This window comes from Oryctolagus cuniculus, chromosome 11 (assembly GCF_051225735.1).
Source record: "Oryctolagus cuniculus isolate XC-2025 breed Fujian yellow rabbit chromosome 11, ASM5122573v1, whole genome shotgun sequence".
Taxonomy (NCBI): Eukaryota; Metazoa; Chordata; class Mammalia; order Lagomorpha; family Leporidae; genus Oryctolagus; species Oryctolagus cuniculus.
The window spans coordinates 110,170,032-110,194,057 of record NC_142877.1 but is presented as its reverse complement, the minus strand read 5'-3'; the positions used below and the strand labels follow the sequence as shown (position 1 = coordinate 110,194,057).

General features: G+C 53.6%; 1 protein-coding gene across 6 annotated transcripts in view; it reads right to left on the bottom strand.

Moving 5' to 3' along the window:
• Window positions 1-24,026, bottom strand: part of ABTB3 (ankyrin repeat and BTB domain containing 3) — a 295,803-nt gene that overhangs the window by 44,978 nt on the left and 226,799 nt on the right. For 4 of the 6 annotated variants that reach the window (XM_051846041.3, XM_051846043.3, XM_051846042.3 and 1 more), the window contains exon 4: window positions 19,731-19,883. In XM_051846041.3, coding sequence (XP_051702001.1) covers window positions 19,731-19,883 — 153 coding nt within the window. Of the gene's footprint in view, window positions 1-19,730; window positions 19,884-20,019; window positions 20,201-24,026 lie in introns of those variants that run through there. The other 2 variants (XM_089307589.1, XM_051846045.3) reach the window with 2 other exon arrangements.

Here is a 24,026-nt window from a genome sequence, read left to right as displayed (position 1 = left end):
TGGGACTCGAACCAGGCACTCTGAAATGGGATGCAGGCGTCCCACGTGGCAACCTAACCACAGTGCCAAAGGCTTTCCTCCTCCACTCCCTGCCCCAACCAGTGTCAGGTCCTATGTTTGTCTTTAATCCATTTTGAGTTGGTTTTTGTATAGGGTGTGAGCTAAGAGGCTGACTGCATTCTTGTGCCTGTGGATACCCAGTGCCCCCCTCGCCATGTACTGGAGAGACTGTCCCTTGTCCATTGCGTGGGCCTGGTGCCATTATTCCTGCGCAGACCCGGGGAACCCCCTGGTCACACCAAGTAAACAATGGGGCTGGTTATCAAACATGACCAGCCGCCCGGCGAGCAAGCCAAAGCAGGTGAGGAACGTTTCCTACAGCAGCCTGTGAAAACATGGCATGCTCTTCAACTCTGCTTGTCAGAGAATTCAACTCCGCCAGAAAACCCCTCCTTGCAGGCTTCCTGTAAACCCAGCTCGCAGCTGCACGGATTCTTTCTGGAAAGTCTCTGGAGATGCCCCCCTGCTGTAGGCCAACAGGACAAGCGAGTGTGCCCTCCAGAGTGTGCTCTCTGAGTTATTTAGGCAGGAATCTATCCAGCCAGTCACCTGGGGCTTTTCCACAAGGCGTCCAGCTTTGTGGCTTTCCCTACGAGTGGCTTTCAATGATGCAATCATAAAAAAAAAAAAAAAAATCCTGATCAATGTAAGTAAGAGGTGGTCAATTCCTGTGATTTCTCAAGGGCCCCAGCCCCGAGAGACTGGCTTAATATCTTCCACCACTCCAGGGGCATGATTTCAGAAAAAGGTTTTCCAGAAGGCTCGCGGGCCTGAGGACAGCAAGTGACCGTGTTGCGTCTGTGCTGGGAAGGACATGCCACAGGCTTGGGCAGTCAGTGCATTCTGTTGGTCCCTCGATGCCTTCTGAGTGAGAAATGCCAGCTAGGAGGCTCCGCACACACTGCTGCCTTTGTTAGTTTTGAAAGCTGTGCAGAAGTTACGAGTGTGAACGCTGACATCTCACTTCCTGGCTTCAAATCCCAGCTCTGCTACCCAGTGGCTGTGTGATCCTGGGGACAGTCACTTGGGATTCTCGCTTGGATCAAATGAGCTTAGTAGTAATATCTTCCTCAGGGGCTTTTTGGGATGAGATGTGAGAATCCAGGTACAATGCTGGGAAGAGTACAATGCTTCACACAGCATTTACATGAAACGTTAGCGATGTCACATCAGAGCCATTATGATTGGTGGCAAAGGACGGTACGGACTATTTGGAAAGAATGCACTATATTTGGGGAGCGGTGCTGTGGCATAGCAGGTAAAGCTGCTACCTGCAGTGTTGGCATCCCCTATGGGCACCAGTTTGAGTCCTGGCTGCTCCACTTCAGATCCAGATCCCTGCTAATGCCCCTGGGAAAACAGCACAAGATGGCCCAAGTGCTTGGGCCCCTGCACCCATGTGGAAGACCCAGAGGAAGTACCTGGCTCCTAGGTTTGGCCTGGCCCAGCCCTGGTTATTATGCCCATTTGGGTAGTGAACCAGCAGATGGAAGATTGTCTGTCTGTCTCTCTCTGTAACTCTGCCTTTCAAATAAATAAATCTTAAAAAAAAAGGCACCATATTTGGAAGAAGCTGACGGAGGGGGGGTCTCCCAAAAGTTCATCAAAATACATATGATGAGCAAAGTAGGCATGGATTTTAAGGTTTTTTTGCATTATAATAAACTGATATTAAATATATATTTACTTGTAAGGAAGAGAGACAGACACAGACACAGAGATCTTCCATCCACTGGTTCATTCTCCAAATGTCTGCAACAGCTGGGGCTGGGCTAGGCTGAAGCCAGGCAGCCCAGAACTCCATCTGGGTCTGTCACAATGGGTAGCAGGGCTCCACGAACTTTAAGTTATCACCTGCTGCCTCCCAGGGTGCGTAGTAGCAGGAAGCTGGGATCAGAAGTGAGCTGGGACTCAAGCCCAGGCGCCCTGATGTGGGATTCAGGTGTCCCCATGGGTTCCTAATCCCCGCACCATGAACTTATCTCTTCGTTCCACTTTCCATGAACTTTTTGAAGCACCCTCACACAAAGACACAGAGACCAAAGAACACTACAAAGTGCCTCCTACGCTCTCAGACACCCTACATCCTCTCCAGCACTAGCACTGGTGGCAAGGTGGCCCTTCCCCAAGAAAGGCAGCCATCCCTGTCCAGCGTGGTTTTGTGAGCAAACCGTAAGTGACGACAGAGGCTGGGCAGGGAGTCACGCGGGATGCAAACTGTGTGTGGGACAGCTCGGCAAGCAAGCGAAGGCAGGGACCACTGCTCCAGCCCTCCCCCACCCCCAAGGTCTGCAGCAGCTCCCAGGCCCCTGCAGGTGGGATCCAGGGTCACTATGGTCAGCCCATCCCTGGGGTGTGGGTGCTGATGCCCGATTTCTCGGGTTCATCTCGTGGCTCTGCTCTCGCTGAGTAGCCCTGCACCGTTACTTGTTCCCATTTTCTTTTGTGCATGGGGGCACCACGTGCCTTGAATTACTCTTTAAATAAATCCAGCACTTCCCATGTACCCAGTACATCATCCACTTTTACAAATAGTAACTTGTTTCATTTTCACAATAACCCCTTGATGCAGGGATCGTTGCTTTTAATCTATTTTACAGACAGGGAACACCGGGCACACAAAGGGTAGTTAACTCACACATCGTCACACAGCTACTAAGTAGCAGTCAGAACTTGAACTCAGCAGTCTCAGAGTCTGTCCCACTGATCCCTCCCTGGGACCCTGGGGGCTGCTGTCCCTCAGCCAATGACTCCAAAATCTGCACCCGACACCCGCAGTCGGGAATAAAAGCCACCCGTGGTTGCATCCCTCGTGTGTGCCAGGCAGGTGGTAGGCTGCTCAGTGTCCACTGATCCGTTCTCTCCTGGAAGGAGACTGCTCAGTCATTTCCTCGTTCTACTGGAAAGGAAACAGAGGCCCCTCTGGGGGTCGGACACAAGCAGAGCCTAGCGCCTAAGAGCAGAGTTCATGACCCAGGGAGACTTCTTCCTTGCAATGGAAACACCGGCAGCTAACAACCTCTCTCTAAGCCTCAGCTTTCCCATGTACAAAACAGGGATGCTGCAGCTGTGCCCACAGCCTGCATCTACAATGAGACTTAACAGGGAGAAGACTGGAATCACTCAGCCCAGTGGGTGAGGGTCCCAGCTGTCCACTGCCCGGAATATGTACCCATTACCATGATGGTACAATCCTAGGTCCTCTCTCCAAGGACTCAGGCCATCTCCAAACTCTAACCACACAATCCTCCAATGCCAGGGCAGGTCTTTTCCGGCCACCAAGGCCTTCTCCAAAGATCTTGGAGCCTGGAACCCCTGGGCCCAGCTGACTCTGCGGCCTCACTGACTGGGCCTGGGGTGGCTTCCAGGATTCTCACTTCCTGCCTGTGAGCGTCTGCTCTCACTCATCTGTGCTCCCCAGCAGGTTGGTCGTCTGCACCTGAGCCACTTCTGGGGCCCCTCTTGGGGGCCTGGCTGCTGAGGGGGTTTGCAAGAGAAGAGAAGCCACTCTCCCCTGCTCACATGGAAGGTGCCAGAAGCTTACTGTGGCAGGACACGGGTTGAGGGCTTTGGCTATGTAGGGGTCATGGAATTCCTTATACCTCCATTCCAGTCCAGACCCGATTCATTCCTTAGGCAGCCCCACTGTGCTGTCTGGATCCTAAGGACCCAATATTTGGGTTATAGTATGGCTCCCACAGGCCACAGCCAGCTTGGCTGGGAGACAGCAAAGATAATAACAGCAATCAGAGACACACTAAACACACAGCTTCCCTGGCACACTATAGCTAATACAATCGTAACAACTGCCATCGGCAGAGAGCTTTCCACCTGCTAAGCACTTCACATACAATAGCTCACTTAATCTTCAGAATAACGCACCCAAATGTGGCTCTGTTATACCCACTTTACAGAGGAAAAGATTGAGGTCCCAAAGTCATATATCACTCGCTCAAAGGCACGCAGTTCGTAGGTGGTGAGGTGGCATCCACTCAGGCAATCCAACTCCTGAGCCTGCACTCGGATCTTGCTTAAGGCCTCACAGGGACCCCTAAAAGGCAGGGGACACTAGTGTTCCCACTTTACAGATGAGGAAATAGACGCTCAGAGGAGCTAAGCATCTGGGTCCAAGGTCACTCGGCTCCTTCTCCTTCCATTGCAACCCAAACCGGTCTCACTCCGAAGACCTGGCCTACGTGAGCCCCGTGTTTGTGTGAGTTCCCACATTGTATCCCAGTCCAATTCCAAATAATTTACTATGGCTGGGTACATACTGCATGCCCCGCCCCACCCCCACTGGGGTGCAGGGAGCCCCAGGATGTGACTTCTGCCTGGACAGCTGGGCAGGTGCCAGGGCTCCTTCACCTCCACGTGCAGGGCTCTCCCACAGGGCACAGGAAATGGCTATGATGAAAAAAACTACACATGTGGATGTGAGGGCACCAGCTACCGGCCAGGGCCTAGGTAGGCACCGGGCTATGGCAGCCAAGGTGTCAGCCCTGGCTATCCAGAGCTGTCTTGGAAAAGGGTATCAAGCCAGCTTCGTGGTTCCACAGGTCTGTGGAAGCACAGACCACGGTGCCTGCCTTTCCTGTCTCAGTGGGCATAACAGAGAGATTTACAATCCTCAGGAGACAGTGACGTGGATTCCACCCCCTGGAGACTCAGGGACTCGGTGCCCGAGTAGGAGCGCGTGCCAGCACGGGACTTCTCCCTCTGTCTCACCTGGGGTGGGTTACGCCATCAGCGGCTGGCTTCTATGTTCTCAGTCATCACGTGTGGACAGCAGGGCATGGGGAGTAAGTGAGACCGTGCACTGGAATCTGCTCGTGCTACACGGGGCACTGTCTGCGTGTGGACACCCCCCGGGAGAAGTGGGACGTGTGCGGCTGGGTGTGGCGTGGACCACGGCAGCCACCTGCGATGCGGGAGGAAGGTTCCAGAAAGTCAACACCCCACTCGCTCCTCAGGAACTCTGGGGAACCTCACAGCAGCCATGAAACCACATGGAAACCAAGGGTGCCAAGGGCGGCTCATCAAGTGCCCTGGCTCTGATACAATGGTATGGCTGAGTGGAGTATGGTGTTGAGGAGGAGTCTCAGGTCTGGCCAGGAGACAGAGAGACACCTGGGCCCCCAGACAGTCCTGAGAGCAAGTGTGAAGGCAGGCATGGGTCCAGGATACCAGGATACGGGCTCTGAGGAATATGGCTATGTGCTTACTCTATCACCTATTAGCTGTGCGACCTTGGACAAATCACAGTTCCGACAGCGTCAGTCTCCTGTGTGCATGATGGGGGCGGGGGGGGGCTGGGCTAGTGGAGCTTTTGGGGGCCTCTCACACTGGACACTCCTTGGGTTTATCACACGCTTCCTGACACCTTGCATGCTTCTTCACTGTGCAACAGTTCTACCCCGCCATGTCTCTGTGTTTGCTCCTGTTTCATGCAAACACTCATTGCCATGGCCGAGATGACCACCTGAGGGTCTAGCCTCAAAATATTCCATTGGTTCTCAAATAATAGTAATAGCAAACAAATACAGCATTTACTATGTATCAGGAATGATTCTGACAATACATACGAAACCCACATATAAAATAACCCACACATACATGTGAATGACTATATGTGTGTATGATACATTTAAATACATACACATATACACTCATTCATGTATATTCAAGATTTATCTAATCCCCACTTTAACCCTACAATATTGACTTTCGTTTTTCGGAAGCTAGGAAACTCACCCAAGGTCACACAGCCAGCCAGTGGCAGAAGTGAGACTTGGACCCAGGCAGGCTGTGGCCCACTCCACTCCCTGTCTGTGCTATCAAAGGCCTTCCACCTTCATTTAGATTCTCATCAAATGCTGCCTGGGTAACGACTACAAGATGCCATGTCCTGGCATGGGCATCAAAAACAGAAGTTTCTAGCCAAGTTCAAGGTTTCCCTGCCATTACTCCTCCAGAGAGTGCTCCTCCTTGTCCTCAGCCAACAAGACCTGCTTCCCACCACACCTACCTTTCCCTACAGCTTTCTTGCCCACATGCATGCAGTGTGCCTCACTTCACAATCTCACCTCCCCACCTTGCCTTCCTTGAAGTCATATTCTAGAAACAGTCCTGTGTAACAGCTCCTGCCCTGCACAGTCCAGAAAGACGGAGTTAGAAGAGATCAGGCAGCTCAACTGCTGACCTCCCGAAGATCAGGAAATCGGAAGCCTGCGAGGGGTTAACTCGTTGGCAGATCACAGACACATGGCTTTCTTCTAGACTCGTGGAGAACTTGCCACAGATACCTCTGAGTCTACAAAGGGCAGCGATTCCCAACCAGGGTGCTTCCGTCCCGCAGGGGACACGTGGCAGTGTCTGGGGACATTTTTGGCTGACACAGCGTGGAGGTGCTGCTGGCAGCTCGCAGGTTACTGTGCAGGGGCTGCCAACCATCCTACCATGTACAGAACGGCCTCTCCACATTCGCAGTGGAAAGAATGCCCCAGCTCTAGGCGTCGGTGATGCTGAGGTTGGGAACTCCTGGTGCAGGGTAACAACACGCTCTTGTATCATGTCATACACGCCAAGCAGCTCCCCTTACAGGACTGTGTGAGTGGGGCAATACAGTGGTGCCTCCAGAGCCAGACTGTGAAAGGTGAACCAGAGGACCACGTGCCCGACTCCGTCCTCGACACACTGTTCCAGGAAAGCCTTCATCAAATCGCCTTGCACAGGCTTCCAGTCCCCCCACCGACGACTTTTCCTACTCTTTTCTTTGGAGTAGCAAAAAGAGGAACAGAATAAGAGTGTTTTGGGTTGAGTTAAGTCACACCGAGATCTCTGTGCACCTCTGAAGGAAGAAAAAAAATCATATTATTTCAGTAAATGGAACACGTAATGACTGCAAAGTTCCTGGGGGAAATCTTTGTCCACAACTGGTGCCTACTTGCTGTTGGTGCCGCTACAAAGGACGAAGAACCAGCTCTTTAACCCAACCCTGGATAAAGCAAAGCAAGTGTGATTTCCCAGCCTCCTTGCTGCCAACCCTGTCTGCTTTGCAAGATGGACCAAGGGAAGTGGAATCCGTCTCCTTCTTAGAAGTTGATACCCAGTTGGTGGCAAAATCCATTGTCTTATTCCCCCAGAAAACAGAAATGTAAAGCCTTATGTCAAAAATCAGAGACTGCCGACACCCCCGGGAATGAAATGTGTGTGCTCAAAGGATGACAAAGCCTGATGAGTTTCTGGCTTTGGCATTGTGGTATATTTTTTAAGTTAAAAACAGGGCCCACACACAGAGAAGGGAGTCACCCTAAGGCTGTGAGTCCAAGTGTACCCTTATTGGCAGACACTGGTTATTTACCTCTGGAGTTCTTTATCTCCATGCATTATTGTAGGACTTGAATTCTGAGCTGGGTACACGGCCACCCAGATAAAGACTACATTTCCCAGATTCCCATGCAGCCACATAGGGTCACATGACTAAGCATTGGCCAATAGGAAGTGAGGGGAAGTGGCACATGGTATCCCTGGGGCACTCTCCGTCCTTCCACCTTCCCTCTTCCTCTTCTAGACAGATGTACCTCTGCTGGGTGGGGCTGTGCAGTAGAAGGCAGCTACGTAGGGAGAGCAGAGCAGCAACAGGGTAGATGCTTCGGTCCCTGACATCATGGACTACTTAACAGTGTTATATGAGGGAGAGTTTTAAACTCCTATTTTGGGGCTGGTGCTGTGGTATAGTGGGTAAAGCCACTGCCCACAGTGCCGGCATCCCATATGGGTGCTGGTTTGAGTTCTGGCTGTTCCACTTCTGATCCAGCTCTCTGCTATGACCTGGGAAAGCAGTAGAAGATGGCCCAAGAAACCTGGAGGAAGCTCCTGGCTCCTGGCTTCGGATCAGCTCAGCTCTGGCTATTGTGGTCATTTGGGGAGTGAACCAGCGGATGGAGGACCTCTCTCTTTCTCTGCCTCTGCCTCTCTGTAACTCTGCCTTTCAAATAAATAAATCTTTTCAAAATTTTTTTTAAAAACTCCTATTTTATCCAGTATGGGTAGCTTGCATGTCTGCTGAAGCTGATAAATCCATATCCTAATTAACCCACCCACAGTTGGTTTCTAAATTTCAACCAGTTCAGTGAAGCACACAAAAAGTGCTAAGTATATGCCCACTACTGTGCCTTGTGCTGAAGGTTCAAGATGAAAGCGTGCACACACACACACACACACATACACATGCTGTCCTCCGGAGAATTCTAGAAAGAACAGGTGGACTTCTTTGTAACAAATGTCACTAAGAAGCAACCCAGCTCTGGAGGTGTGAGGGCAGAGCATTAAATGTTACATCCCCCAAAGGAACTCCCAGGAACACCAGCCCCATAAAATGCTCTCTGATGGGGCCACAGTTTTTGTTTTTTTTTCCTGGTGAACATTTTAAGCTCTGTGGGCCTCTTGGTATCTGTGTTAACTGCTCAGCTCTGCTACTGTGGTAAGAAAGCAACCAGACTCAACAAAAGGGCGTGGCTTTGTATTCACAAAAGCAGGCAGCAGGCAGCTTTGGTCTGCAGATCTCTGCTCTGTAGTGATAGATTTAAATAGCAAATCCATCTCTTAGAGATTTACAAGAAACAACAAACAGGAGGCGAAAAGCAAAGAACTTTCAAAAGGCACCCGCTTGATTTCATCTAAACTAGTGTTCCCCAAATTGATTGAACCTCTAACATTTTCGTCTAATGCATCTTAATATCCCAGAACTGGCCTTTTGAATGGACTATTACAAATGCTGGCCGTGAAGTTAACTTTCATTGTGAAGGAATTATTTTAGGTGCATATGAAATATAGAGTCGTACAGTAGCCACCTACAAGCTCAGGATCCAGGCCAGCTGAAGACATAAAGCAGTCAAAGCACAAAGGCTCCTGTTCCTCCTGATTACAAAATCTCTTCCACCTTTGGCAGGAGCACACTATCCCGAACTTGGCATTGGGCATCCCTACACATGCTTTATACTCTGTACTATATACTTGAGCTTCTAACAATACATGCACTGTTTTGCATGTTGGGAAACTGTATATAAATGTTAGCATTTATACAAAAATCCCTCAACTTGATTTATGTTTTGCACAATATTTGGAAGTTAGCCATGGAATGTAGTTCATTTATTTTCACTGCTCCTGGGCTTTCTGTGACATGAACATACCATAATTTATTTATCCTTCTCCAACACATGGGGAGCTTGTTTGGTTCTGTCTTTGGCTATTATAAACACTGTGTATGTGAACAGCCTTGTACATGTCACCTGTTTCTGTATGGGAGCTTCTCTCTAGGGTGTCGACCTCAGAGCAGACATACGTGTTTTCAAGTTTATTGGAAAGTGGGGCACCATTTAATCAGAGTGCTCAGGACGCTACAGCTTTGCTCCCATCTAATATTATCAGGATTTTTCTTTGTCAGACTTATGGATAAGAAGTGCACGCCTGGCTATGGTTTGGAGTCGTGTTTCCAGGACAACTAGTGAAGTTGAGTCCTTTGCACGAAGTTCTTGGCCATTCGCTAGAGTGTTTCTAAACTAAGCTTCACAGGGAGTGTTGCCACTGGGCAAGGCTGGCAGACACAAGGAGCTGCGGCACATCTGAATTCCTAAGAGGAGCTGGGGCTGGAGGCCGAGGCTTTCAACACAAACCTGTGGGCTTGCAGAGCCACCTTCTCATGCCCATTGAGTCTCTGATTGGCGTTGTCTTTCTAGTACAGGGAACACAGGCTTTGGGGGGCAGATGGAGCTGGCTCAGGTCCCAGAAGGGTCCCATGGTCCACATAACTGTGCGCAGCTTTCCCAACCTCCTGGAGCACCCATCTCCTCGGGTGTGAAGAGAAGAAAGCCTTGGGGGGCAGGGAGCTGAGTGGAGTGGAGCAGGAGAGACATCCAGGACCACATCTGGGTCTCACAGGACCCCCAGTTGTTCCCGTAGGGATGTGAGAAAGGACACGAGTGAAGTCACTCTTTTCCTGCACCTGCAACTGCCTCAGTTTCCCTCACGGGTCGCAGCATAACTGCCATGGTGCACATCAAATGTCTCACCACAAAACTCTCTGTCTGTAATTCTACTGCTTCAATAAATAAATAAAATCTTAAACAAATAAAAACCTGAATACTTTCTGGAGCTAAAAGGACCTTCTGAGATCACTGCTAGGATGGTTCTTCACCGTTTATAGGATGACTTAATGAACCAATGAAAAGAAACTTGATTTGAACAAAACGGCACACATATACCCAATGCTGTGATGTCCGCTCCTTCATTGTCACCGACAACATTGGCTTTTGTCCTGAGTACATAACTCCATAGTGAGTGACTGCTAATAGGATAATGCGCTCATGTAACTAACGTTTCAAACTGGAGTTTGACATGCTTGCTGGCACACGACTCAATAAGCACCTTGGGCAGAAATTTAACAGACCCAAAAGTGGGTGAAGAAAGAAAAAATAAACCCCTGTTTCCCAGGAAGCCACGTCCCATATGGCAAACCTGAGCTGCAGCCCCGGTTTGGAAGGAAGCCCCGACTGCCATTTTAGTTCTCCGTGCGGTTGTCAGCAGCCAATGTGTTTCTGTTTTGCTTTTAACACTTGGGAAGCTTAGAGCAAATTCCAAGTGTTGGCAAACTGTCTGCCATCTGCAGTCTGGTTCCTGCCCACACCAGGCTGCTGAAGCTGCTGCCACCAAGGGCGCCGATGGCTTCCCAGCACCTTCCCATCAGTCCGCGTCTTCTCCGCCGGTGATGCAACCTGGGGCTCTGGTGGTCCCTCTCCAGGGACCCCCTTGGCACCTGCTGCCTCATCTCCTTCAGGCTCTTCTCTGACCTCGGCTCCCAGGTGGACTCCTTTTCTTCAGCCCCTCCCCCAGGCAATCCCATCCACACCTACGCCTTCCACAGCAGCTGTCTGCCAGAGCGGCACGAAGCCCTCGCTAGCTGCGCCCTCTCCACACCTGCACCTGCACTCTCAGCAGCCTCCCAGCCCCCCAGTGCATTCATGTCAAAGCCTTTTTATTTTTTTATTTTATTTTTTAACATGGGAATCAGTTCAGGAAAAGTCTGTTCACTCACAGTGCACCCACCCTTTACATCATTCATCCATTCATTCATTCAACAAATATTCTTTGGGCCTCAACTCTGGGCCAGGCCCCACCATCCAGGAACCGATTTCTGCCTCAGCCCTAAAGAGAGAAGGGAGCCACCTATCGGAGAGAAAGTCTTTGCTGTGAGCCTTTCTTCTGGAATATTCCATGCCCTCCATTTCTCCCCTAGCCTCTGCTTGCTCCGTCTGCTTGCACAGTCCAGCCAACCCAGGCTCCGTTTGCCATCTACGCAAGTCCTCTTCCCCTCCTCTGTCTCCTCCCACCGTGGCCTCATCTACGGTGGCAGACGCAGTACTTATGGATGTTCACCTGCTCTGGACATGGTTCAAAAACACCAGCCAAGGACGGCCTTCAAAAGCCTCTGACTTTACAGAGAGGAGAATGCCCGAGCACACAGAGGCCCCGTGGAGGCACTGGGCGGAGGGATGTCGGCTCCCAAGCCGGTCAGCCTCGCCTTAGCGGCCTCCTGCAGCCCGAGGGCCCGCCTGATCTCGGCTGGGCTACACACCATGGCCAGGCGGGTACACTCCGGCCGCCCTGCCAGGTATTTATCTCCCCGCTGGCTCGGTTTGGTTTCAGCCACCAGGAAGAGCAGACCTTCATGGTCCAGACTGGAAGGAATAGGGGCAACAGCTATTAGTGACTGAGTCACTCGACACAAGCACCGTGCGAAAGTGCTTGAGATGATTTCCTCAGACCTCTGCACAACCTCAGGAGGTGGGTGTATTACTGTCCTCACTTTACGGACACAGGAATGGAGGCCCAGAGAAGTGAGTGGCTTGCCTTAGCTCACACAGCAAGTAAGTGGTCCAGCCAGGATCTGAACTTGGGCAGTTAGGTTGCAAGGCCTGTGTCCCTAACCACTGCCCCCTGCGTCCTAAGTGGATGCCAGTGTGAGGACTTTAAAGCCTTGGTGACCCTGCCCGGATGCAGAAGGCTGATAAAGGCTCACACTTGGATGGACAATGGACATTTTCAAAGCCAATTTGGTGACCATGAGTTCTCCTGCAACAACCGTGTGCCAGCTTTGTTAAAGCCATCCCTGGCTGCACCCTCTCCCCAGCTGGAAGCCTCACACTTAGCTGTCAACACAAACATTCCACGAGAGGGGACAGGCGACCTGCACAGGCTCCAAACTCTGACAGCCCGGCCCGGGGGCCTCCTGCCTCTGCCCCTGTAGTGTTAGGGGTTGACTTCCGTCTGGCGAGGTTGTAACTCCACTGCCCTTGAGTGCGACCTTATTTGGAGGGAGGGTCTTTGCAGATGTGAACTAGTTAGGATGGGGTCACACTGAAGGGGGCCCCAGTCTGATCCGATGGCTGTCCTTGTGTGAAGATGGAGATCTGGAGATAGACACAGAAGGAAGACAGCAACAGGGTGATGGCGGCAGAGACGGGAGTGAGACGGCCACATGCCAAGGAATGCCCGGGGCTGCCAGAGCCGGAAGAAGCCTTCTGTGTCTGGTATCCCAGGAGCAGGAGGCTTATGGAGGAAGCTGGGGTGAGGGGAGAGAGGATCTGGAGCTGCACCTCCATCAGACATGTCCCTTGGCCGTGTGCACGCAGACCCCTGAATCCTGTGCAAACACGACGCTGAGCCTTCTGCGCAGGCTTCAGAGGGCGCACTGCCCTGCCGCACCTGGTGCTGGCACTGCTTCTGGCCTCCAGAATGGAGAGACAATAAATGCCTTCTGTTTTAAGCACTCAGTCTGGGAGACTTTGTTACAGGAGCCCCGGGAAACCGATCTACCCAGCTTCCCCACTCCCCTCCCTGGAGGCAGCCCTGGTTATCCATTTTTTATCCACTCTTCCTGAGACAGTCCAAGCATGCACAAATACCCACGGGTGCCCGCACCTTCTACACCGCTCCACGTGGCTGGTTTCACTTGAGAACACCCAAGGCCAGTTTCTTTATTGTGATAAAATATACATAACACAGAATGTATCATTTTAACCATCTCTCGACAGTTCTGGGCATTCAGTAATTCAACACCATCCATCTCCGGGAGAAACTGCCCGTCATAGCCTCTTCTCCCAGCCACCAGGGCCAGGTGAGTCCTTGCCACCCCTCACCAGCCACATCTGTCACCAAGTCTGGCCCCTTCCCTCCCGTTCCCCTCGCGTCCTTCCCCATTGCTCTGATTGCACCGCCTTGCTTTTAGCCCAGCTGTCAGCATCTGCCCTGGGCCACTCGGCTGCAGGCTCGCCAGCCCCTGCCCGCCTTGGCTCATCTCCCACGCGGCCACAGCCCCTCTTTCCAAAAGAGGAATCTGACGATCTGATATCATCTCCCTGCTGAAAAAATTGGTGACAGCTCCTTCCTCCCGAGGGTCCAGCCCAAGTTCTTTGGCAAGGCATAAGAGATCCTTTCTGGGCAGAATTCAGCCTTGCTTGTGTCTCTGCATCCAATTCCAAGACCCTTCCAGCACGTCTTCCACCCCCAGGCCTGCGCATCTGTCATTCCTTCTGTGTGCACTCAGTGCTCCAAGGCCCTTTCCCCTTCTCTCTGATCATCTACCACCCACCAAGCACACAGTAGGGCAACCGCCCAGTAGGTGCTCTGTACGTGCTACGTGCAAGGCTGTCTCATTAGCTTGGCTCCTTGAGCAGGCCCTATAGCCTGCCCCTGACCTTGGGCATGGGGGGCAGGGCAGTCAGGCTAAAAAGAGATCGCCCTGGGATCATGGCAAGGGCAGCTCCCTGGTTTTCCAGGGGGCACTCATGCACTGACATGAGCACGAGGGAGGCAGTGGCCCCAACTGGGTCACCACCGGCCTGCAGCGTGGACTTGGATGTGTGCTGGGTGGAGGAGGGGCTGGTGTGCCGTGGGGAGCTATGGGATTTGGCCAGGGCTGTGGGAAGATGAGGGCACCCAAGGAGAGAGGAGAGAACAGCTCCTGACTCTGGGAGGAGCTGAGGAGATTCCCAGAGCCCCACGGAGCCAGGTGCAGGGTCCAGGTGCCCAGTCTCTGCAGGGGACCTTTTGGGAAGAGAACGAGGGAGTACAATGTCTGGAATCAGGGGTCTGCATGGACACGGCTGAGGGGCATGGCTGGTGTAGACGCAGCTCCAGATCCTCTCTCCCCTTAGCCCAGTTTCCTCCAGAAGCCCCTTGCTCCTTGGGATGCCAGGGATTCCTTTAAGGCAAGGTGGTGACTCTGGCCTTCCCCTTCTAGGTCCTGGCTCTCGGAACATGGAAGGACTGATGTCCACCCCCCCTCCTCTGTGCTCCTCCCGCTTCTCTGGTGTTCACACTCTCGGACACTCCCCTGTGCACTGTTTCCTAGTGTTGACCACCTGCCCCCAGGACAATCAGGTGCCTATGGACCCGGGGACAGGAAGGATGGCACAGCCGCCTTCCCTCACTGGATTCAACCAACCGAGCATCAAAAAGCATCCAGAAAAGAAAACTGCACCTGTGCCAGTCAGGTCCCGACTTCCTCTCCATGTAACGACTCCCTCAGCAATACATTGCAACAACTATTTACATAGCATTTGCATCGTATTAAGCGGTACAAGCCACCTAGAGATCATTTAAAGACCACAGGAGGATGCGTGGAGGGTCTATGCAAACACGATGCTGTTTTACAGAAGGGACTTGCACGCGGATTTGGGTTTTGGTATTCTCCATGAGAACAGCAAGAATCCCTGATGGATACTGAAAGATGCTTTATCATTGGGCACCAAGGGTTGGAGCAGGATCTTCTTCCCAAAGGGCCACGTCCTTTTGCCATGTGTGCCAGGCAGGCCATGGGCACCTCACACATTCGGTGAATGAACCTGAACATTCAATTGTCACGCGGGGCTGCATTTCAGGTCAAGTGCTATGGCGGCACAACATTCACTTCGGGACCCAGTTTGGCTCATAACAAACACCAAAACCTCCAGTCTCCAGAGGTGCCCAGGAGACCTGAGAAGGGTTGCAAGCAGCAGCAGGTGCAGCTCCTTAAATCCATCCACATCCTCTACTGTGGTTCCCCAGCCCCTGAAGCTGTTGTCACTCCCCTCTGTCCAGAGGTTACATGGAGCCCTGTGAGACAAGGGAGGTGATTTGACCTAACTGAGAACACCTGTTAGGGGTCCGGCACTTAGTAGGTGTTCAATAAATATAACAAAAAAGTGAAACAAGAACGCAGCAATCTAAGTCTCCCGGGTTCCACTCTAATACTCTCTGCCTGTTGTTACTTTCAGGTTTTCTATTCTCAGCTTAAAATCCGGTTTGAAGCACTTGCCAGAATATTATCCACTTTCTGAAATGAGCTCCTGGGTCTAACAGCACCCAAGCGCAGCTGACAGGTGCCATTTATCCACTGGGAGAGGATCTGAGAGCACCCCTTGCCACCTTTGTTTTCACACGGCCTTCACAGCAAACAAACCACCCCTTACCACCACGGGGAAAACAAGGGCATTTTCCTTTTGTGTTTCTCAAGCAACAGTTAAGAAAACAAGAGGAAGCTGCCAAAATGTACTCACTGTTCTTCCTCTCTTTCCCTTCCACTGCCTCCCCCCTCCTCCTACCACCCTTCACCTCCCAAAGGACAAGAATAAAAAGGGGGGCGGGGCAAATCCCCCAGGTCTAGATGAGCTGATACTTTAATTAAGGGAGAATAAATGGGTCACCTCTGACAGCTCAGGGAGTGCAGTCGCTTAGCACGCAGCTCCTCTTTCAACACCTGATCACCATGGTGAGCTGCACTGTTGCTGAGCAGAGACAAAGCGGAGCTCCAGCGGAGGCCGGCCAAGGTCACTGCCAACCAGCGGCAGCACTCGCGGCAGACCTGGGAGTCCTCGCCTCTGCGTGCTCCGTCCCGCTGGGATCCATCCCGGCTGCCTCCCGCCACGCGACCTCGGCCAGCTGGCAGGTCATTATGTGCGCTAATGGTGCTGACACTCCGGCTGCCAACACCAACTTCCCGAATGTGTCAGGGCACCCAAGTCCCCTCGCCTTTCCAGAGCTGGTTATTTAGAGAGGGAAGCTCAGCTCTGACGGAGGCAGATGGCAGAGCTCCCCTGGCATCTTCTAAGATGAATGACGGGGTAGAGGACAGGGACATGGGGACTGTGCGTCCCTCCCCTTGCCCAGGTCTCCATCCTAGACTCGTTCTCTACCTCTGAGCAACTCTGTGACCTTAGACAAGTTCCATAAACTCAGTGAGCCTCAGCCCTCTTGTCTGTAAACTGGGACAATAACACCTGCCTCGAACAGCTGTTGGGGGTGGATATACAGGTGTCCAAAGGACCGCCTGTGTGGGCCACAGAGGAGATCCCTGCTGTCTATTTGCTGGATGCGTGAATGAATACAGCTTCGGTGGTCCTGTTACCGGCACACTGGAGATAGCAACTTCTACTTGATGTCACATGAAATGAGACTGGAAGACGTATGTAGACATGTATGTGTGTGCTGACTAGACAGGAAAAATAGGCACTCTTTCAAAAAAAAAAAAACCACCTGGTTTATCTTCTCATGGCACTCAGTAATGAAACTTGTAAGTTTTGGACTTAACTATTGAGGGAAGCTAAGGGGATGCTCTGTTTTAGTATTATCTTTGAAAACCACTGCCAAATTTGATGACCATTTTGCTGAGATAATCAGTTTGTATGTGGTCCACACCCAATCCTCATCCAGGAGATGAATGAATCGAGAAGAGATACGTGGCCAAAAACAGCCCACGGACTGAAACAGTATGGCCCTTCCTTTTTTTTTTTTTTTTTTTTTGACAGGCAGAGTGGACAGTGAGAGAGAGAGACAGAGAGAAAGGTCTTCCTTTTGCCGTTGGTTCACCCTCCAATGGCCACCGCGGCCGGCGCGCTGCGGCCGGCGCACCGCGCTGATCCGATGGCAGGAGCCAGGAGCCAGGTGCTTTTCCTGGTCTCCCATGGGGTGCAGGGCCCAAGCACCTGGGCCATCCTCCACTGCACTCCCTGGCCACAGCAGAGGGCTGGCCTGGAAGAGGGGCAACCGGGACAGAATCCGGCGCCCCGACCGGGACTAGAACCCGGTGTGCCGGCGCCGCTAGGCAGAGGATTAGCCTAGTGAGCCGCGGCGCCAGCTCAGTATGGCCCTTCTTTGCACCCTTGAGTGCTCTGGCGTCTGCGCTTCTCAGTCTATCCCGCATGCAGGGCTAGAGCCTTGGGCTGGCCAGCGCTGACATGGGAAGCCTCGGTGTGACCGTCAGCTGCACGTGCACGTGGCCCCTCTCCATGGCCTCTGCTGGAGCAGGGGCACGGTGGCCCTTGAGCTCAGGTTCAGCCCAGGGAATGGGGAAAAGAAAGTGTCTGGAAGAGGGTATCTGGGTCCTCTGAGAAGCCTTGGCTAGGTCCAGGGTCAGGGAGCAGAGGAATCGCAGGTGGATCGACCTGGGTGGGCTTCACGGCCAGCTCCTGGCTGTCACTTAACAGCTGTGTGATGGCGGGCCTTGATCTCATGCTCTGGAAACAGAGGCGGCTGCTCTCCTGGATAACTGCTTATTTTGGGGCTTCCTCAAATCATAAAGCAATGCCCGGGTTGAGCCCTTGTTGCTATTTCAGGGGTGGTAGAGACTTGGGGATTCTGGCTAGCAATGACCACTTCGTGAGCATTTCTCTCCTTCTTGGCATTGCCTGTGTAGGTGGTTCATGTCCATGTGTGCTCTGGGAGGAAGGGAGGGAGGTGCTGCATCTAACACCTCCACGTTACTCATGGGAAAGCCAAGGTCTAGATAGGTGAACCAGGTTGCCCGAGGCTGCACAGCTAATTAACCGTGGTGCTGGGATTTGGAGCCAGGCCGTGGGCAGCTGGAGGCCAGACTCCTGACCTGTAAGCTTGGGGTCTCCGCAGAGCATGACAAACAGGGGACGCTTTGTCACTCAGCATCAGGGGAACACCTTCCCTCCTCCCCGACCCAGCAGCGCCAGGCTACAAAGGCAGCCCCAGCTGGGGCTGGTGAGCAGGAGTAGGGGTAGAGGCCAGCCTAGGAAGCAGGGGGCAGGAGCATCTGGGGGCAGGGGCCAGGCTGCAGAAGCTGAGCCACGATGGACATCTGCCTTGGCACCTCCACCTGCTAGATGCCCCACCAATGGCTTCCTTATCTGTAAAATGGGAAGATTATGCAACCTCATGAGGCTGCTGCAGGGTAAAATAAAGCAGGCAAGAAACGAACACATGGAGGGCAGGCGCTGTGGAGTAGTAGGCTAGGCCTCTGCCTGTGATGCCAGCATCCCATATGGGTGCTGGTTCAAATCCCAGCTGTTCCACTTCCTATCCAGCTCTCTGCTATGGCCTGGAAAAGCAGTAGAAAGTGGCCCAAGTGCTTGGGCCCCTGCACCCACATGGGAGACCTAGAGGAAGCTCGTGGCTCCTGGCTTTGGATCAGCCCAGCTCCAGCCACTGTGGCCATTTGGGGAGTGAACCAGTGGATGGAAGACTCTCTCTCTCTGTCTCTCTCTCTCTCTGCCTTTCAAATAAATAATAAATCTTTAAAAAAAAAAAAAAGAGAGAAAGAAATGGACACAGATCCCTTGTTGGATGGGGTAACTGGCACATAGTAGGTGCTTGAGAAATGGCTGCTGCCTCGTCTCTCCCTGAAACCTGCTATTGTTCTGGGTGACAAGGTGAGGCACAGTGGCACAGCCAGAGACCACGTAGCGAGAATCCTGGAGGCAGAAACACTGGGCGGTTAGAATTCACACTGGCCTCCACCATCTCCTACTCCTGTGGCCTTGGGCGTGCCACTCCCCCACTTGTTCCTCAGTTGCCTTATCTTTGCAGTGGGCACAACAGCGCTCTCTTTGCAGGCCTTTGAGAAATGAACTCCTCTGTGCAGCAAACGGTAAATGGCAGCACTTAGGACTCTGATCAGCTCCTGCGTGCTCTTGAGTGGGCCCGCACACCCTCCACCTGCCTGCAGAGGGCGCAGCAGAAATGCCTGCACCTGGCCTTGGGGTGGGGCTACAGGGGCCCGGGAGGGAGGGCGGGTCCTCAGCAGGTGCATGGAATTAGAAAACAGCTGGCAGAGTTAGACTGGTGCACAGGTACCGACCTGGGAGCCCACATGGTGCGCGCACTGCACGTACGCGCGCGCGCGCACACACACACGTGCACACACGGCACACACAGCACACACTCAGACTCCACTGGATTTCTGTGCTTTTCACCTGTTCAGCCAGGTTATGACTCACCTGAGTGAGCTGTTTTACTTCTCTTTCTTTGGATTAAAAAAAAAAAAAAAAAAAAAAAACCACCCCAGCCTGGGGGTCCCTGGGTAGCCCAGGACTATTTCTCACCTTGATGGGGCCAGGTTGGATTCAGGCATGAGAAGTGCAAGGGCTGGGGGGTTGGCTCAGCCAGCAGCGATTTGACTCTGCCAGGCTTGTCTGGGAACCAGGAAGAGGGAGAGCTCGCCGCGGGCGAGGCGCTGTGCTGCCACCTACACGGAGCCCCTTCAGCCGCGCCGCCTCCCTGGAGCTCCGGGATCTGCCCCTCGTGCATCCCGCGTCCGCCCCGTGAACCAGCAGAGCGGCGGCCCCAGCGCGCCCCCCGCGCCCCCAGGCCCGCGCACGGTCCCTTACCGGAGCTGGCGCGGCTCGCAGTCCACGCCGGGCAGCAGCAGCCGCGCCGCCTGGCGTACGTCGTCGCTGTCCATGGAGAAGCTGCGGCGGTGGCCGGCGTGCGCCACGGCCACCCGGATCCACTCCATCAGCGGCGGCAGCACGAGGAAGGGCCTGCAGCGGGAGGCGGGAGGCGGGGACGCGCGGTTAGAGCGGCCATGGCGGCGGGGGCTGCGGGCCCGGCCCCACCCCCGGCGCGGCCCGCCGCGGCTCCCCCACCTCCCCACCCTGCGTCCCCCGGAGCCCCTGCCTCTGAATTCCCGCGCAGGGGGAGAGCCTTTGGAGGCATCCGGACCCCACCGGAGACCCCGGGGCGGGCGTTTGGGAATCTTTCGGCCTCAGTTTCCTCATCTGTAAAAGGGGGCAGTGTGTCTAGGAGAGGGCACGCTGTCACTACTCGGTGACTCGTATCCCCGGGCGATCATGTGAACACGAAGGAAATGAGTCACTTAAAGCACCAAGCACAGGGTCTGGAGCCAGCAGAAGGCTCGGGATAGCCTGGTGTTCTTGCTCTGGGCTCCAGGATTCCCGGCCCAGTCCCGAGATGTGGCTCCCGCCCCCCGGCTTGCTCCCCGTCATCATCTGGAGCTGTCCCAGGCCTCAGCTCTGCCCAAGCACGGCGGGGCCAAAAGGCTGAGTGCCTGGAAACAGCACTGAGAAAGCCGGGCCAGCAGCAGCCTCCCCTGGAGGAGAAGCCAGGCTGGGCGCTGGCCCAGGAGCAGCCAGCACAGCTGGGCTCTGAGGACCCAGTCCTGCCCCTGACACTCTGGGAGCCTCAGGTCCCTCCCGTGCTAATGCAACCGGGCAGGGGCTCCAGCTTGTGGCAAGCCTGAACTGAGACAAGGCCTCTGACCCAGCGGCAGCTTCCTAAATGTAAACCATTTGAGCAACTTCTCACTTCTTCCAGACGCTGTACATCCTGCCCTCTCACTGGTCATTCCTGGGGTGAGACGTGGGGGCGGGGAGCTTTTGAAGAACACCAAGACTTGAGTCCTGTCCTAGGATTCGGACTTAGCTGGTCCAGGGTGCTGTTGGACACTGGTAGTTTATAAAACCTCCCCAGGGGGCTGACACTGTGGCATAGTGGGCTAAGCCTCCGCCTGCAGTGCTGGCATCCCATATGGGTGCCGGTTCGAGTCTCGGCTGTTCCACTTCTGATTGAGCTCTCTACTATGGCCTGGGAAAGCAGCAGAAGATGGCCCAAGTCCTTGGGCCCCTGCACCCATGTGCGAGACCTGGAAGAAGCTCCTGGCTCCTGGCTTTGGATCAGCCCAGCCTTGGCCATTGCAGCCATTTGGGGAGTGAACCAGTGGATGGAAGAATTAGCAGAATTCTCTGTCTCTCCTTCACTCTCTCTGTAACTCTGCCTCTCAAATAAATACACATTTTTTTTTTTTTAAACCCTCCCCAGGTGAATTGATGTGCTTCAGAATGCTCTGGAAGGCTTGTTAAAAACGCAGGTTGCTGGCCCAACTCCCGGAGTTTCTAATTCGGTGGATCCGAGGAGGTGCCCATGAACCTGCATTTTGTTTTTTTATACAAGATATTTATTTTACTCATTTGAAAGGCAGTCTGACAGAGAGAGAAACAGATGTTCCACCTGCTGCTTCACTTCCCAAATGACCACAACAGGCTGAACCAGGCCAAAGCCATCCAGGTCTCCCATGTGGGTGGCAGGGGCCCAGGTACTTGGGCCAGCAATCAGCTGCCTTCGCAGGCACGTTAGCAGAGCGCTGGACCGTCAGCAGGGCAGCTGGGACTGCAACTGGCGCTCTGATGTGGGACGCCAGCATCACAGGTGGCGGCTCAAACCCGCTGCACAACAATGAACTTGTTGTTTTAAGTCAAGGACTCACATGGGTGCTGCTCGTCTGGGGACCACACTCAAAGAGCTCTCTGCTCTAAGGGAACCACGAGAGGGCCTGGGAATGACCTGGCAGGAGGCGGGAAAAAAACGCGGATTCCCTGGGCGTGTCTCTGGATTGGCTGATCGTGTGGGGGGGCCATCCCTGGCCGTGTCTCCGGATTGGCTGATCGTGTGGGGGCCATCCCTGGCCGTGTCTCCGGATTGGCTGATCGTGTGGGGGCCATCCCTGGCCGTGTCGCCGGATTGGCTGATCGTGTGGGGGCCAGAGACATAACTGCAACCAGTAGCCCTTATGAGTCAGATTTAGGGGCACCAAGGAACACACTTGGAGAAGCACACTACACAGAGCCAGGGCCACCACAAAGCTAAGGGCTGCCTCAGCTGCGACATCTGGGGAGGCCGGGATGTGCTAGTAGGTTCTAGGGGCTTCTCTCTCCTCCCCTCACTGTGGGGCTGCCATCCAGTCCATGGGCTGGAGAAGAGGGTGGTGATTCAACGGCAGACGAGGCAGCCAGCTCCCCTGGGAAAGGCAGGGGTCATGCGCTTCCTGCAACGATTCTGGTGGCCAGCTCCAGTCTCGCCAGAGTCAGAGCTGTGTCTGCCATGGTGCTTAGGCAACCATCCCGGCAGCTGCTTCTGACCACGCCCATTTTACAGATCAGGAAGATGATCTTTATTGTGGCTAAGGACCACAAGGCTATGACATCGCAAAGCCATGGCCAGAGATGGGAGGCAGACTCCAGTCACTGAACTAGGTAGCCCGGGTGCTGTAACCCCAGGTCTTGGCATGCACCTGCTGCACCGGGGAGCTCATCTCGCCCTGGAGCCTGCGTGTTCACTCCTGGCCATGCAGCTCAGTTCCCTGTATGTTGGGCCCTTTACGCACACTCCAAGTTCCCTTCAACTCCCATCTCCCCCTGGGCCTTTCCCCCTGATAACTCCAGCCTGCACAGACCTCACTCCACAGGGCTTCCCTGGCCTGACCCACCAGCTCTGCAGTAGCCCCACAGAATATAAATTCCACGAGGGAGAACTTCTGCCACTTTGCTCGCTGCTCCAGCTGCGGCCCCAGGCCAGTGCCTGGTAGGCTGCAGGACTTCATAAATATTTGTTCATGAGACACACTCCGGTTTACCTATCTCTCACTGGGTGACACTAATAAAATCGAGTGTCTGGACCTGCGGCCCCATGGGGCAGACTCCCGGGGAGTGTCTGCCCGAAGCAGCCTGCCAGTTAGGCTGTCTGTCTCGTTCTCCTGTTCTCTTCCATCACAGAAACTGAATCAGACGCTCAATAAACACACATTGGCTTGCAATGGAATTGGATTCCATGGTCTCAGGTGAGGATTCGCTTTTTGTCACTGCGTCTCCATCTCGGTTGGAAATCAACCACCCCCCCCCCCCCCCCACCACCAAGAACTCCTCTCTGGGCAGCTTATCAGAGGCGCCCTGCTCCTGTCTTTCCTGGGCTGGGTGGCCCCACCTCCCCCACCCCCACCCCAGCATAGCCCGCTCCCCCTGAGCCCAGGTCCCTGGAGGGCTGGGTTTCCATCACAGCGCTGGCTTTCGGCTCCTGCCTTTTATGCTGCAGGCCCAGCGAGTCCCAAGGCACACAGTCAGCTCCTGATGAATTCTGAAGAGAAGCAAAAAGACACTCCACTGCCTTCCAAATAACACCTTTTCCAAGACAGCCGGCAAGGCGTGGAATAAGAAATCGAACCCCAGGAGTCCAGCTTCCTCTGGAATTTTCGATGTGCCTAATCTCTCCTTCCAACACTGCCTTCTCTTTGTCATTCTGACATCCACAGTTTATAAGCTCATGAATTCTTTGCCAGCAATTCATTAAAAACACCTTATCTTGTTTGTTCAGGGGGCGGGGCGGGGAACAGCATTTGTTGTGATGTTTTCTTTGGGAGAGTTTGAGACGTTGCATTCTCCTGATACACATTTTAAGAGGACAGTGTTCGCTGCCTGCTACTTGATTCTGAGCTTAATTCAAGTGCCCAGGGCTGGAAAAAGTTTCCGGAGCTCCAGTGGAGTCATCGCTAGACGGCTGGCATTGGGACTGTGCAGGGAGCTTGTGAACATGGCATAAGTCCTCACCTCACACCTAGAGATTGGGGTGGATAGGTCTTGGGGGTGTGGCCTGGGCATGAGCACTCTGAATTAAGTTCCTGCAGGAATTCTGGGCAAGCCAAGTTTGTTCATCCCTGACCCTGTGATCTGAGATAAACAGGGCAATAGGTCAACGCCTGCAGGACAGGTGTCACCCAAGCCTTCGCTCCCTACGGCGATTGGAGAGGTACTGGGGTGGGACAGAAGGCTCTGGAAGGGGACAGAAATTCCAAAGTGATCAAGTTAGCGCAGGAAGGATGCTGAGGCCCGGGGATG